The sequence below is a fragment of the Oryctolagus cuniculus genome, chromosome 9 (genome assembly GCF_051225735.1).
Source record: "Oryctolagus cuniculus isolate XC-2025 breed Fujian yellow rabbit chromosome 9, ASM5122573v1, whole genome shotgun sequence".
NCBI lineage: Eukaryota > Metazoa > Chordata > Mammalia > Lagomorpha > Leporidae > Oryctolagus > Oryctolagus cuniculus.
This window is the reverse complement of record NC_142875.1, coordinates 71,252,438-71,265,470: the sequence shown is the minus strand read 5'-3', so window position 1 is coordinate 71,265,470 and position 13,033 is coordinate 71,252,438. Positions and strand designations below refer to the sequence as shown.

Here is a 13,033-nt window from a genome sequence, read left to right as displayed (position 1 = left end):
TACCTCTCCTGGTTATTACTTTTAGAAGTGGTACAGAGTATCATCATTCTGACACTTATGGGAAAGAAGAAACATCTGTCTAGTCAAACAGACTCCTAACTCTGTGATTTGAACTGCATTTCACTTGATAGGGTGCCCTGATACATGTCAATGATCTTGTAAAATCAAAATAACCTGCAGAAGGAACTGCCTTGCCACCTACCGCTGGCAACAACATTCAGCAACAAATAGATAATTTATGGGATTCCAGTACTCCAGTGAATTATCCCAACACAGACAAGTGGAACAGTGAGGGACCCCAAGCTTTATAATAAAGCTGTTCAGGGAATTCTTGACTTAAAGATATAAAATATAACTACTTTGTAGTTAAAAATTAGGTGAGGGAGCATCCCCAGGTTCATAGATTAAGGATTATAAAGAATAAAAGGATAGCTTCTTATATTCATGTTTCATCTGACATCACTAGGAAATGCCTGATGTGAGAAAGCATTCCAACACTGGCTGCTATTTCATGGATGACTACTCCATGATACACTGCAAATGCTCTGATGAGTGCACAAACCCACACTTTCACAACCAGGATCTGAGATCTATAAATACTACACTTAGTGGGATGACCTCATTTGCTTTCTCACCAGTCTTAGAAGCAACACATGTCTGATCAGGCCCAGCTATATAATTAGAGAGGACCAGTGCAGAATGAAAATAAAGGCTCTTTGTTAAAAATGCATTAAGAATTATAAGATGGTGACAGCAGAGCATTAAACTGAACGTCACATCCTATTAAGAATGGGGCCTTGTGTGACTGCCTAAGTCACACACTCATGATGAAGTCCCTGTGTCTGATCCTTAAGGGAGAAGGGCAGAGATGCCTGTTCTCTTTGTAGAAGCAGAGTCTCAGACAGGCTAACATCTGCCCAAAGGTCAGCGTGGACCCCCTTCCATCTCCCATGGGTAGGGGGACTGATATGTATAGCATCTTTCATTTCTTTAATGAAAAGTCTACATTATGTGGTAAAAATCTAGCTATGGATCTACCACCAGATACCTCACTCTCCCATAAACCGAAGTCTTCCAAACGTTCAAAGAAAAGGCTCATGGGCAAGTCACACATGTGAGGTCTCCTGGATAATGATACCTGGGGTCACCCTATGCCTAAAGGACCCAAAAAGCTCTCCCTCCCAGCCCTCCGAGATCCTTGGGCCACAGCCAGTCTGAATCTGAACTGAGGAACCCCTGTCTAAGGGTACCTATTTTAGCACCAGGGACATTCTGCTATTTAGTGGTGAGGGCAGAAGTACAGACTGGGCCCTGAGCCTCTGTGCACCTGCATTTCCTCAAGTCAGTGTTTTTTAGTTCATGTCGTACTCTGTTCTGAGTAAACTCCTAATCCTGAGGATGATGAGACTTTCACCCCCTAAGATCCAACTCAACACCAGCTTTCCTCCTGAGGCCTCCACTGTCCTGTGAACTTGGCAAACCCATCCTCACACTTCCCTCCAGTACAGCTCCATTAAGGCAGCGACTACTTTCCTACTTCTGTGCTTCCAAACGGGCTAATACAAAGTCTGGTTTGTAGCTGGAGTTCAGCAAACATTTGCTGAATGACTTATGAATAGAGGCATTAGACATATGTGCAATATTTCCATAGGAAATGCTACGACCAGAAATAGTAGTCATATCCAAAAGTATGATTTTGACCTATAGATTTTATTAGCAATAATTTTAACTGCCATTTATTAGGCCTTTATTCTTGGGCTGATGCATTACAACACACACATATCTATATATATTTAAATTTACCTTTTTTAAAAAAATTATTACTTATCTTCATTTTACTGAAGGGCAGAGAGACGGGTGGACAGAAATCCCCCAACAGCTGGTTACTCCCTAAACGCTCATAACAACCTGTGCTGGGACAGGCCAAAGCCAGTAGGAACTCCACCTGAATCTCCTACGTGGATGACAGGGACTGTGGTGAGACAGTCCGAAGGGGCAGGAATTACCTGGTAGCATAAGTCACAACTTGAGTGCTAGTCAATGGAATCGTGGTTTGCATTCTCTTTCTCTCCACTTCTGTGGGTGATGTAAACTCGACCTGACCTGGATGTGTGTTCCCCGATCATAGAGTTAAACATGAGAGAGGCAAGCTTCTGGTGAGCTGAGGGGGTCTGGTCTGCGCAGCCCTACCAGCCACGAGAGGCCCCAGACAAGGGGGCTGTTCTCCGCTGAGAGAAACAGGGCTTCAAAGCTGCTTCTCCAACCGTAAACTCTAAACTAAAATAATTACTTGTCATGGGCCCTCTAAAACATAATTAGTTGATATCCAATAATCCCAAACTGGAGATTTAACTACTTAGGAGAGTTCTGGGGAGCCAGTGTTCCAGGCAGGAAAAGCTAACACTGATAAAAACCCATTTATTCACAGAAGCGTAACTGACATTGTGTTAATGGTTGCTAGGGTCACTCTTAATATCATTTTGAAATCTTTACCAGTAACAACCAAGCAGATTAGCTCAGCATTGTAAAGCAAATATAACACTCCTGTCTAAGAAAGGACAGGCTCTGCCCCCAGGGATGGTGGCAGCACTTGGAAGGGCAGCTCAGGGCGGTCTGAGAGTCACCTGCAGACAGTTGCCTGGGTGGCTGTGTCACAACACAGATTCCCATGGCTCCAGACCAGCAACCAGAATCTTAGAAGACAGGGCTCAGGAATCCACTCTCAAACAACTCCTCAGTGATTCTTTGTGCAAAGCTGAGTTTGAGAACTGCTTCGAGGACACACCAGGCTTTCCCTGCTCTTGCTCTCCGCTCTCAAAGCCCATTCCTCAAGGAAGAACAGCCTGATGGGAATGGACACAGGCACTCGCTAAACAGCTGCTGACGAACAGCGTGCACTGGGTGAGGGTACTGTCTGTCCCTCCGCCTCAAGAAGCCACACTTGAGCTCAGTGACCAAAACTGTATTTATAAGCTCTTTCTTCTTTTGCTCTGAAACTTTTTACTCTTCTCTTCTGCCTGGTTCTAATTTTTACCTTTTATTTATTTGTTGCCATTATTTTATTTTATAGTTTCTGTACACACTCTCAAATTCTCTGAGGAATAAAATGTGTAAGTATGTAAGCATACGTTTGCACAGATATAAATCCAAGTGGCTGTATCTGTGTTCCTGCCACATCCCACCCCAGGCTAAGATCCTGCCTGGGATCTGGGCCGCACTCCATGTTCCAACATTTAGACCAGTCTTTTCTCGCAGTTCTCTGCAAAAGCAGCCTTACTTGTGTCCTTGGAGCTCGATGGCTGTTCCTTTTCTTCCTCCAATGTCCCACATGATGACAGAGTGATCCGAACTGCCTGAGAACAACACTCGCTGGACTGGGTCCCAACAGAGGGCGGTCACCCCACCTGACAGAACACATACACCGGACGTTAGTCACGAAGTCACAAGGTTTCTCATCAAAGAAATGAGAACGCAAAGGAGTTAGGATCTGGTTCAGTCCCTGGCACACAGAGATTTCTGCTGAAAGAACAAATGAGTCGGTCCCTCAAGAGAAAAATATTGGCTCCAACAATGAAAACCCCATCCTTATGAATTCTCTCCCCAACTTAAGGTACTATAAAATCAACAACTATAAAGAATGGAGGGAAATGAAAGACAATTAAATTACCTTCAAAAAATAGACACAATTCTAAGAAGAGTAGAAAATATCGAATTGTCTGTGGAAATATCAACCACATTTTCTTAACTATTACCTATCGCCCACTCTGACAATAACAGATCAGAAGTAAATGGGATTTAAAAATGCTCAATTAGACTTTTCTTCCTCTTTTAACTTGGTACATAATAATTGTACATATTCATGGGGTACAATGCGATGTTTCAATACAAGTATATATTGTACAATAATCAAATCATGGTAATTAGCATATTCATCTCTTCAAACATTTAACTTTCTTGATGGTAGGAACATTAAAAGATCCTCTTTGTAAAAGCTATTTTGAGATACAATACCATATTGCTAACTATAGTCACCCCACTGTGCAATGGATTACCAGAACCTGTTATTCCCTTCTAGCTGTGGCTTTGTTATTCACTGACAAAGCATTTGCAGTGCTCTCCCCTCCCCGGTCTCTGGTAACCACTGTTCTATTCACTACTTTAATGAGATCACCTTTTTAAGCGTTCACATGAGTGAGATCATATGGTATCTGTTTTTCTGTATCTGCCTTACTTCACTTAACATAATGTCCTCCAGGTCACACTTGCTGTTACAAGTGACAGGATCTCATCCTTTTTAAAGGCCAAATAGTATTCCACTGCAAATACACCCCCACCACAACCACACACAGACCTCACATCTTTTTTTAGTCATTCATCCATTTTTGGAAAATACATAGGCTGATTCCATATCTTGGCTATTAACAACAGTGCAGTAATAAACACTGGGGGTGCAGGTATCTCTCCAACATATTGATTTAATTTCCTTTGGATACCTAGCAGTGACACTGCTGGTGCATATGGTAGTCTTTTCTTAAGGAGAACCTCCATGCTGTTTTCCATGATGGCTATGCTAATTTATGTTCCTATGAACAGTGTGTAAAGGGTCCCTTTGCTGCACATCCTCACCAGCACTTTTGTTTTTCTTTTTGGTAACAGCCAGTCTATCTGGACTAAGATGAATCTCACTGTGGTTTTGACTTACATTCCCCTGATTAATGATGTTGAGCATTTTAAAATATAAAATATAAAATGTTGACCATCCATATGTTGTCTTTTGAGAAATGTCTATTACAAATTTGTTATTCTTGAACATCAATTGTAATTGGGCTACAATATTGGAATTTAAAATTATGTCTTCTTTTTGGGGATTCTGATTTACAGATTCCACGCAAATAACTTAGATATCTTTTAACTGCCAGTGTCCTCATCTGTAAAATGGAGATGGTGAGCCCTGATCACACTGACTGTGGCTAATAATGATAACATCAACCTAGCTTACACCTACTTCATAGGATGGTAGTGAGAATTAGGTCGCAACTACACTGGACCACTCTGTAAACTTCAAGGTGTAGTACACATATTATTGGGATTATTCTAGTGGTGTGGCTACAAAACATCATGACAGATTATCTTCGATTATAGTCACCTTCTAAATCAAACTTCTTGTGTAATGAGAACAGAAGTAATTTTTTCCATGTAAGGTAAACCCAAAGCCTACTCATACTTATGAATGTCAGAAATATTTATGTTTTACATTAGTGAAAAAATACTGTATTCTGAAAAGAACATAAAATAGCTTTCTATTTGTTGGGATCTGACATTTTTCTTATTTAGATCATCAATTTGTTCTAATGAAGTGCTATGCTGTAAATGTGGTTAGTAAAGTTTCTCGCCTAAGTGTCTCAGAAGATTTGTTGTTTTAAGATCAAAAAGAACAGCAACAACAAAATCCCCATTCTCTCGATTCTGCTTGTTAGTTTTTTCCTATATCTTCCCATACCCATACCATTCTGCTGCATATACTCCTGTCCATGGAAGAATAAAATCACTTGCTGCATTGCTTCTGTGACCAACCACCCATAGCAGCTCCTGGTCTTCTCCTCCCCCTTCCAAAACCAACTACCCCACAACAGCAACCAACCATGCACAGTGCTGGGTACACATAGGCTGCAGCGCTGTCTGTCAAATGCATGTGATCTTAGCCAAAAGGCCAAAAAGTGATGTCTGTCAAATGAATGAAGGAGAAGCTGCATGAAAAAACAGAAATCCTTTTTTCCCCTCCAACTTCACATAAATTCTTGTTTAAATGCCACCTCCCTAGAGACACTTTCCTCGTCTACTCTCATGTCTTCCTTGTATTCTGTGTGTTTTAAAAAAGCTGATTGTCAGGGCCAGCACTATGGTATAGTGGGTCAAACTGCCATCTGCAGTGCTGGCATTCCATATGGGCACTGGTTGGAGTCCTGGCTGCTCCACTTACAATCCAGCTCCCTGCTAATGTACCTGAGAGAACAGCAGAGGATGGCCCAAGTCCTTACGCCCCTGCACCCATGTGAGAGACCCAGAAGAAGCTCCTGGCTACTGGCTTCAGACTGGCCCAGCTCTGGCTGTTGTGACCATTTGGGGAGAGAACCAGGGAATAGAAGATTCTCTCTCTCTCTCTCTCTCTCTCCCTCCCTCCCTCCCTCTCCTCTTTCTCTGTAATTCTGACTTTCAAATAAATAAATAAATCTTTAAAAAAATTTATTGTCTACTGCCCCAATCCAGTAGAATTTAAGATCTGGGAGGGGAGGAGCTTTTTTTTTTTTTTTTATTTGACAGGTAGAGTCATAGACAGTGAGAGAGAGACAGAGAGAAAGGTCTTCCTTCCATTGGTTCACTCCCCAAATGGCTGCCATGGCCTGTGCTGCACCAATCTGAAGCCAGGAGCCAGGTGCTTCTTCCTGGTCTCCCATGCGGATGCAGGAGCCCAAACACTTGGGCCATCCTCCACTGCCCTCCCAGGCCACAGCAGAGAGCTGGACTGGAAGAGGAGCAACCGGGACTAGAACCCAGCACCTATATGGGATGCCGGTGCTGCAGGCGGAGGATTAACCAAGTGAGCCGCGGTGCTGGTGCTGGGGAAGAGCTTTTCTCCCTCTTCAAGGTATAGCTCAGGGGCTGGCTCCTCCAGGAAGCCCTCCCCAACACTTTCAGTCAAGGGAACGTTTGGGCCTCCGTGCAGGTCTCTGTTGTTCAACTGACTCTGCTAAACTGAACTTTGTGGGATTGCAAATATGTCTCCATCCCCAAGGTAGACTTAGGTTCTGTATCTGCGTATCTGAGCACTGCGCAGGGTGCCTGGTACACAGAAAGTTCTCCATAAAAACTTTCAACGGGTCTGATGAACCAAATGGCAGAGAGGAAGGGGGGCAATAAACAAGAGGTGTTCAGGAGAGCCCTTGGGGTAGGGCTGGTGAGAAGTTAATACAAGGCTGGCAATGCTGAGGGGCACTAAGAAGCGGAGGGGACAGTTACTGACACGAACAACCTGGTGCTTCTGTGAGGGTTTTCTTCCTGCACCTCTCTGTAGATGGGGCTCCTGATGAACAAGCATTCTAACAATCAGGTGGTGGGGAAGTCAATGGCCTGCAGCAGTACAGATCCCTGCACCTTGTGCCCCAACCCACACTGAGGGCAAGCTAGGGGCTACAAGGGTGTGGTTTCCAGTGTTCGTGGTATTTTCAGTGACAAAAACCATTTCTTCCATTACATTTACTCCATTTCAGATTAACCCATCTTTCTGTTCCTCTTCAAGGTTTCATTTTATGCTTCTTCCTGCCCTTGACTTCCACAATATGACCTACAGGACACTTTTTAAATTAAAATGATTTTGTTCTTAGAGATTACCTTTAATGGGTACAGAGCTGGGATGATGAAAAAAGTTCAGGAAATGGATAGTGGTGAGGTTGCACAATATCGCAACTGTACACTTAAAGATGATGAAATGGCAAACTTCATGCTATGTATTTTTTTTATCAAAATAGTCATCACCAAAATATTTTTAAAATAAAAGTTTGATAATTATAAAATGTACCTATGCTACAATATATATCATAAATGTAATTGTTGGAGGCTGAGTAATATCCTTTCATATGTATTGTCTTATTTCACCTATGGTTAGATTTTTCTTAACTTTTAAGTATTACATAATATGCTAAGAAGAACATTTTCATATATTCACATTTCTGACTAGTAGAACTGGATCAGAGTCTAAACGTTTTAAAAAATTTAAAAAAATAAAAAATTTAATACATGTCAAAATGTGTAATTTTTTAAAAGATAGTTACAACATACCTTGTAACATGGAGTACTGCAAAGTCAGTGTTGGAAACGGCTGGTTCTGCCTGTACCAGCGTGTGGCATGGTGCCTCACAAACAGTGTGACATCACACCCTGTAGGGTCAGCTGCATATAAGGAATATGTGGCTAAAGAAGTGCCTCAGTCAGTCCTCAGACCATGGAGCCTCTTGAATAAAATATCTGACCTTTTGGTTACTGCATTTTGTTCTAGGCTGAAGTGATGCTTAATGTGTAAAACTAAATGTGCTCCTTCTCCAGGCTATAGTCTTCTTCGTGAGATCCACAAATGTCTAGATGGCTTCTCCTTGCCACCACCCCAGGGATGTCTCCTAGACACATTCAGTTCAAATGCTGTGACAGTCTCTCCCAATCCTGCCCTGACTCCAGCATTCCTGGTCAGGAAATGGCATCACGGTCTCCCTAAACGCTCCAAACGGAAGCTGGGAGCCATTATTATCCCAATCAGTTGCCAAATGCAGCTGACCTCTAATCTCCAAAATCTCCGGAAAGATCTCAGATCCTCTCCTCCTCTCTACCCTACAGCCACCCATGGAGTCCAGATCTTACCTTCTCCAGGGGATTCAGCAGTAGCTTCTCACATAGCCACCCACATCCATTCTCATTCCTACCAATCTATCATGACTACTGTCTCATTGACTTGCTAAAATGTCACTCCCCAGTTCAAACTGTTACTGGTTTCCCACCACCCAAGAATAATGTCTGCAATTCCTAATACTCTCATAAGCTCAACCCGCATGGTTGCTCACATTTCCCCACTCCAGGATTCCTACCAGCTATCTCCAGGGCTTGGAGTGCTCCTGCCTCCTGGGAACGCCTCTTCTCCTTAAGGAGCTATGTACACCCCACTTCCTTGGAATGCTTCCCATTAACTCTCTGCATGAGGAAAGGTCCTCTAGTTATTTGCTTTCACAGCAGCCAAAGTGTGACCATTAGGGGTTCCCAGCACTTCCTATCATATAATGTTTTAATGAATTATCTAATCACTGATCTGATGCTTGTATTCCACACTGGGCTGGGGGCTGAATAAGGACAAGGATTATGCTTGTTGTGTTTACCTACATTTCCCGGCACTCACCACAGACAGACTGCGACTGCTTATGCGACCAACTTGAGGATAATCCCTGTCTACTGGCTTGCACTTGCTATAAAATGGAACTGTGTGAAAGTGTCCATTATAAACAAAACTAATGTTCTCAATTTAATTGCATGACCTTGCATATCTGCAGTGAACTTTCTTGGTTTGTTTAGTTATTTCTGCTATCATTACACTGTTCCTTTCAATAATTCTCCTAACAGCTAATGAAAAGGTCCATGTGCAATTTTCATTTACTACTATGCTTTTTTCAAATATGTATATGCTGGTCAAAAAAGTTCCTATACGTGAAAAAAAATGCATTGGCACTACTAATGTCCAGTGGTCAAAACAGGACTTTTCTCCACTTTGTTCAAATCAGTTTACGACTTTTTGTGGAACTATATTCTAATTTCTTCAGAAATAGCAAAGAACTATGGTATCTGGCATTTAGCTCCCAAAGGAAAGCCAGCAGAGGGAGCATAAGAACATAAAACTAGTTTCCTGAGTCCCCACGGACTGGAAAATGTCTCTGGCCTCTGGACATGACTCTCGGGAGGATTCTATTACTAACCCACATGTTGGAATGACTTTCTGTGCTATACGGGAGTGGATGGGGTGAATGGTTACGACTCCATACACAGACTGAAGGCTCACCTGCTCCCGAGTTTGGACTAGATGGATGAGACCCCAAGCCCACTCTTTAATGGGTCTTTGGTCCTTATAAAAGCTTCTTTCCAGAATTATATATCTGGCTGAGTTTGGGACTTCCCAGAGTCCACAATCGGCCTACCACAGGAAAAGCCAGCACAGTATGTGTGAATCATGCCGGAATCTCTTAGACGTCCTTGCTCTAGCTCTAAGTGAGGCAGTGGTGCTGCAGTTGGAGCAGGAGTAGGTAGACACTACTCTCCAGGAATAATAACAACAAGGTAACTACCTGACCTCTCTATCTGCTTTCATGTCCGTGACCTTCCTGGATCATGTGCTATCTTCCTCAAAGACATTCCGTGATAAAGATGAAATGAAATGCTTTAAACTCAGAGAAAGATAAGACACAATGCCCAGGTAACATTTTATATTAGAACAAGCCTGCAAAACATGAGAGCCCTGAGCCACATCTGGCTGCTGATTAGAAGCAGCTCCTTACCTCTTCTCCCAGAGGCAACAATTAGGAACTCAGTGGAGTCTTACGAGGCACTGCATGGTGACTGACTTCTGAGGATTCAAGAGGTCAGGCTGAAAGCCACCGCTGCCTAAACCAAATCTGGTAACCATCTGGTCTGTCACCAGGCCTGAAGTCACCTCCTAAATTTTACTCTGAGTCTATTTGCTCCTCACTTCCCCAAGGCCACTGTCATGTTTCAAGGGAATGTATCCTACTTGCTTTCCAATTCTGCGCTATTCCCAGAACAATGTTTACAATCTGGTCAGATGATCTTCTTTGCTTCAGAATCATGAATGGTTTCTCACAGACGTCAGAATAATGTCTGAGATGAACCTCGGTGGTCCGAAGGACTCTTGCTGCCTTTCTGCTGCTCTAGTCCCCTACCTCTCCTCCCTCACACCCAGGGTTCCAGGCACAAAACAAGTGACCAGTAGTTCCTGAGAGCCATGCTCTTGCAAACCTCCTTGCTTTGAGCAATACTGTTTTTCTCTGCCTGGATTGCTCTTCTCACTCCTTTATCGTGAACTCAACTCGTACTCATCCCCAAAGATCTCAGGTCAAGCAACCCCTGGCTGGGGAGGTCTCCCTGGCTACCCTTCACTTTCTCCCAGTTTAGTCACCACTCTGGTATTGGAAATATCATTTAAATAGCATTTAAAGAGAAGAAGATTTGGGGCTGGCATTGTGGCTTGTGTGTAAAGCCCCCTCCTATGATGCTGTTATCCCATACTGGCACCAGGTAGTATCCTGGGTGCTCCTCTTCCAATCCAGCTCCCTGCTAATGCACCTGGGAAAAGCAGTGGGAGAAGGCCCAAGTGCTTGGCCCCTGCCACCCATGGGGGAGATCTGAATGAGGTCCTGGCACCTGGCTTCTGCCTGGCCCAGCCCTGGCCATTGTGTCCATTTGAGGAGTGAACCAGCAGAGAGAAGGGCTCTCTAACTCCGACTTTCAAATAAATAAACAAAAATAAATGAAGAGGATACAGCACAGAACCTTGGAACTGTGAGCAAGAATCATCAGAGGCATAGAAGGAAAACTTGGGAGAGGCTGAATCACAGAAGAAAAAGTAGAGTATTTGGAGCAAGAAGGAAAGGCCCCATGTAAAATGCTGCCAGCAGGTTAAGTAGGACAAAGTTCACAACCTGTTGCAGCAGGCTGCTGGCCACCTTGGAGAGAGCAGCATAAGAGGAGTTAGAGACACCCAGACTGCAGGGGCTGGACAGCAAGGCGGGAGTGAGGATCTCAAAGCAGCTGGGAAATTACATTTTCCTAAGAAGCACTGCTGGTTGCTCCAACCTGGATGACCCTTGAAGACATCACGCTGAATGAAATCAGCCAATCACACGAGGATAAACACTTGGGATTCTACTCATAGGAGTTACCTCAGGTTGTCACATTTACAGAGGCAGGAAGTGGGATGACTGCCGCCAGGGGCTGGGGTGCTGGGATTATTGTCTCAGGGCCCAGAGTTTCAGTTTCTCAAGATGAAAAATATTCTGAGGCTGATGGCAGTAATGGCTGCACACTCACGTGAATGTAGTTAATGCCACTAAATGGAATACATCAAAATGGTGGAAATGGTCAATTTCTGTATATTCTACTCTAATTTTTAAAAAGTGAAAAGAAAAGCATTGCTATTAGGAGAATAAAATGGAAATTGCTACAAAAGGACATGGACTTGAGATGGTTTGGTTTGGTTTTTAACAAGGGCAAATTAAGCATGCTCATAAATTGACAAGAGTGTGTTAAAGGGAGACACAGGGGATTAGTGTGGTGTGCAGATCCTGAGAGCTGGCCAGGGCCAGAGGAAAGCAGAGATGGCGGGGCGGGGGGGGGGGGGGGAGACATGCTTGTTTCTTGGGGTCCCAGGATATAGAGTAGGCTTCTCTCTGATAGCTGTGAAGAGGAAGAGGCTGGGCAAGAGCTAGGGAAGGGTCTTGGGGAGGGCGGGAAGATCTGCAGGAGTTGTTTAGGGGAACAGGGACACACAGAAAGATTATCAGATGAATCTGGATCAGAACTCCAACTCGTGCAGTGGTCCTGGTGGTCTAAGTCTCATGGCAGCCGGCTGCATAAGGAGACAGGGGGACAGTGAATCACAGGAAAGCTTCCCAAAGAGGAAGCACACCCTTGCTCCTGGAACTAAGAGTGCTGGGAGGCACGTGGCTGAAGCGATGCAACACTGGGAAGGAAGGGAACAGGGGCTGAGGCTCTGGGGATAAGGAGGAATGGAGGACCAGACTTCCCAACAAGGGCAGAGAGCAAGGGAGCGAAGTGAGGGTTTAGGAAGTGAAAGATGAGGAGCCTGAAGGTATCAGTGAGTCATAGAAGCTTAAGATTCCTGGGGTGGGGCAGTTCTGGGTTCCTACTGGGCCCAGGGTGGCTAAAAAGAGAAATCCAACCAGGAAACACCAGGGTCCCGACTACACGGGACATTTCTGTATGTTCTTTCACCCAAGGGCACAGATAATTAAGGTTATATTTTAGAAATGTTTTGATTCAATTTCCTCTTTACTATGGTTCTTATTCCAGCATCTCATTTTTTCTCTTCAGGAAATCCCTTATAATCTAGGTACTATCCCATTGAATATCCTCTCTCCCTACTTCTCTTTTTATACAATACTCAAACTCAGTTTTATAGCTGTTGTACAATAAATTATGGATTGATAGTCTGTAGAAAACACGAAAGTCCACCATGAACCATGAAAATAGGCAGCAACTCATTTCCAGGGTCAGTATTTTCTAGATTTTAAAACATTGCCAGCATGTCAAGAATATCAGTAAAAAATTAACCATCATCAGGTCTTTCAAAGGCTAAATGTGAATATTTTATATTACCTTGTTTACATGACCCTGAACAGAACAATTATGTTAAGGGAACCTTGGGTTTTAAACTGAAAGGAGTTGTCTGGAAAGAAAGAGGATCCTC

At 43.5% G+C, this 13,033-nt stretch overlaps 1 protein-coding gene across 6 annotated transcripts in view; it reads right to left on the bottom strand.

Moving 5' to 3' along the window:
* The window catches only part of WDFY2 (WD repeat and FYVE domain containing 2), a 193,585-nt gene that overhangs the window by 27,425 nt on the left and 153,127 nt on the right, over positions 1–13,033 (bottom strand). For all 6 annotated transcript variants that reach the window (XR_011378806.2, XM_070048896.2, XM_089304198.1 and 3 more), the window contains one exon: positions 3,278–3,404. Coding sequence is in view for 5 of the 6 variants with exons in the window: in XM_070048896.2 (XP_069904997.1) it covers positions 3,278–3,404 (127 nt within the window). In the remaining variant the exon portion in view is untranslated. The remainder of the gene's footprint in view (positions 1–3,277; positions 3,405–13,033) is intronic.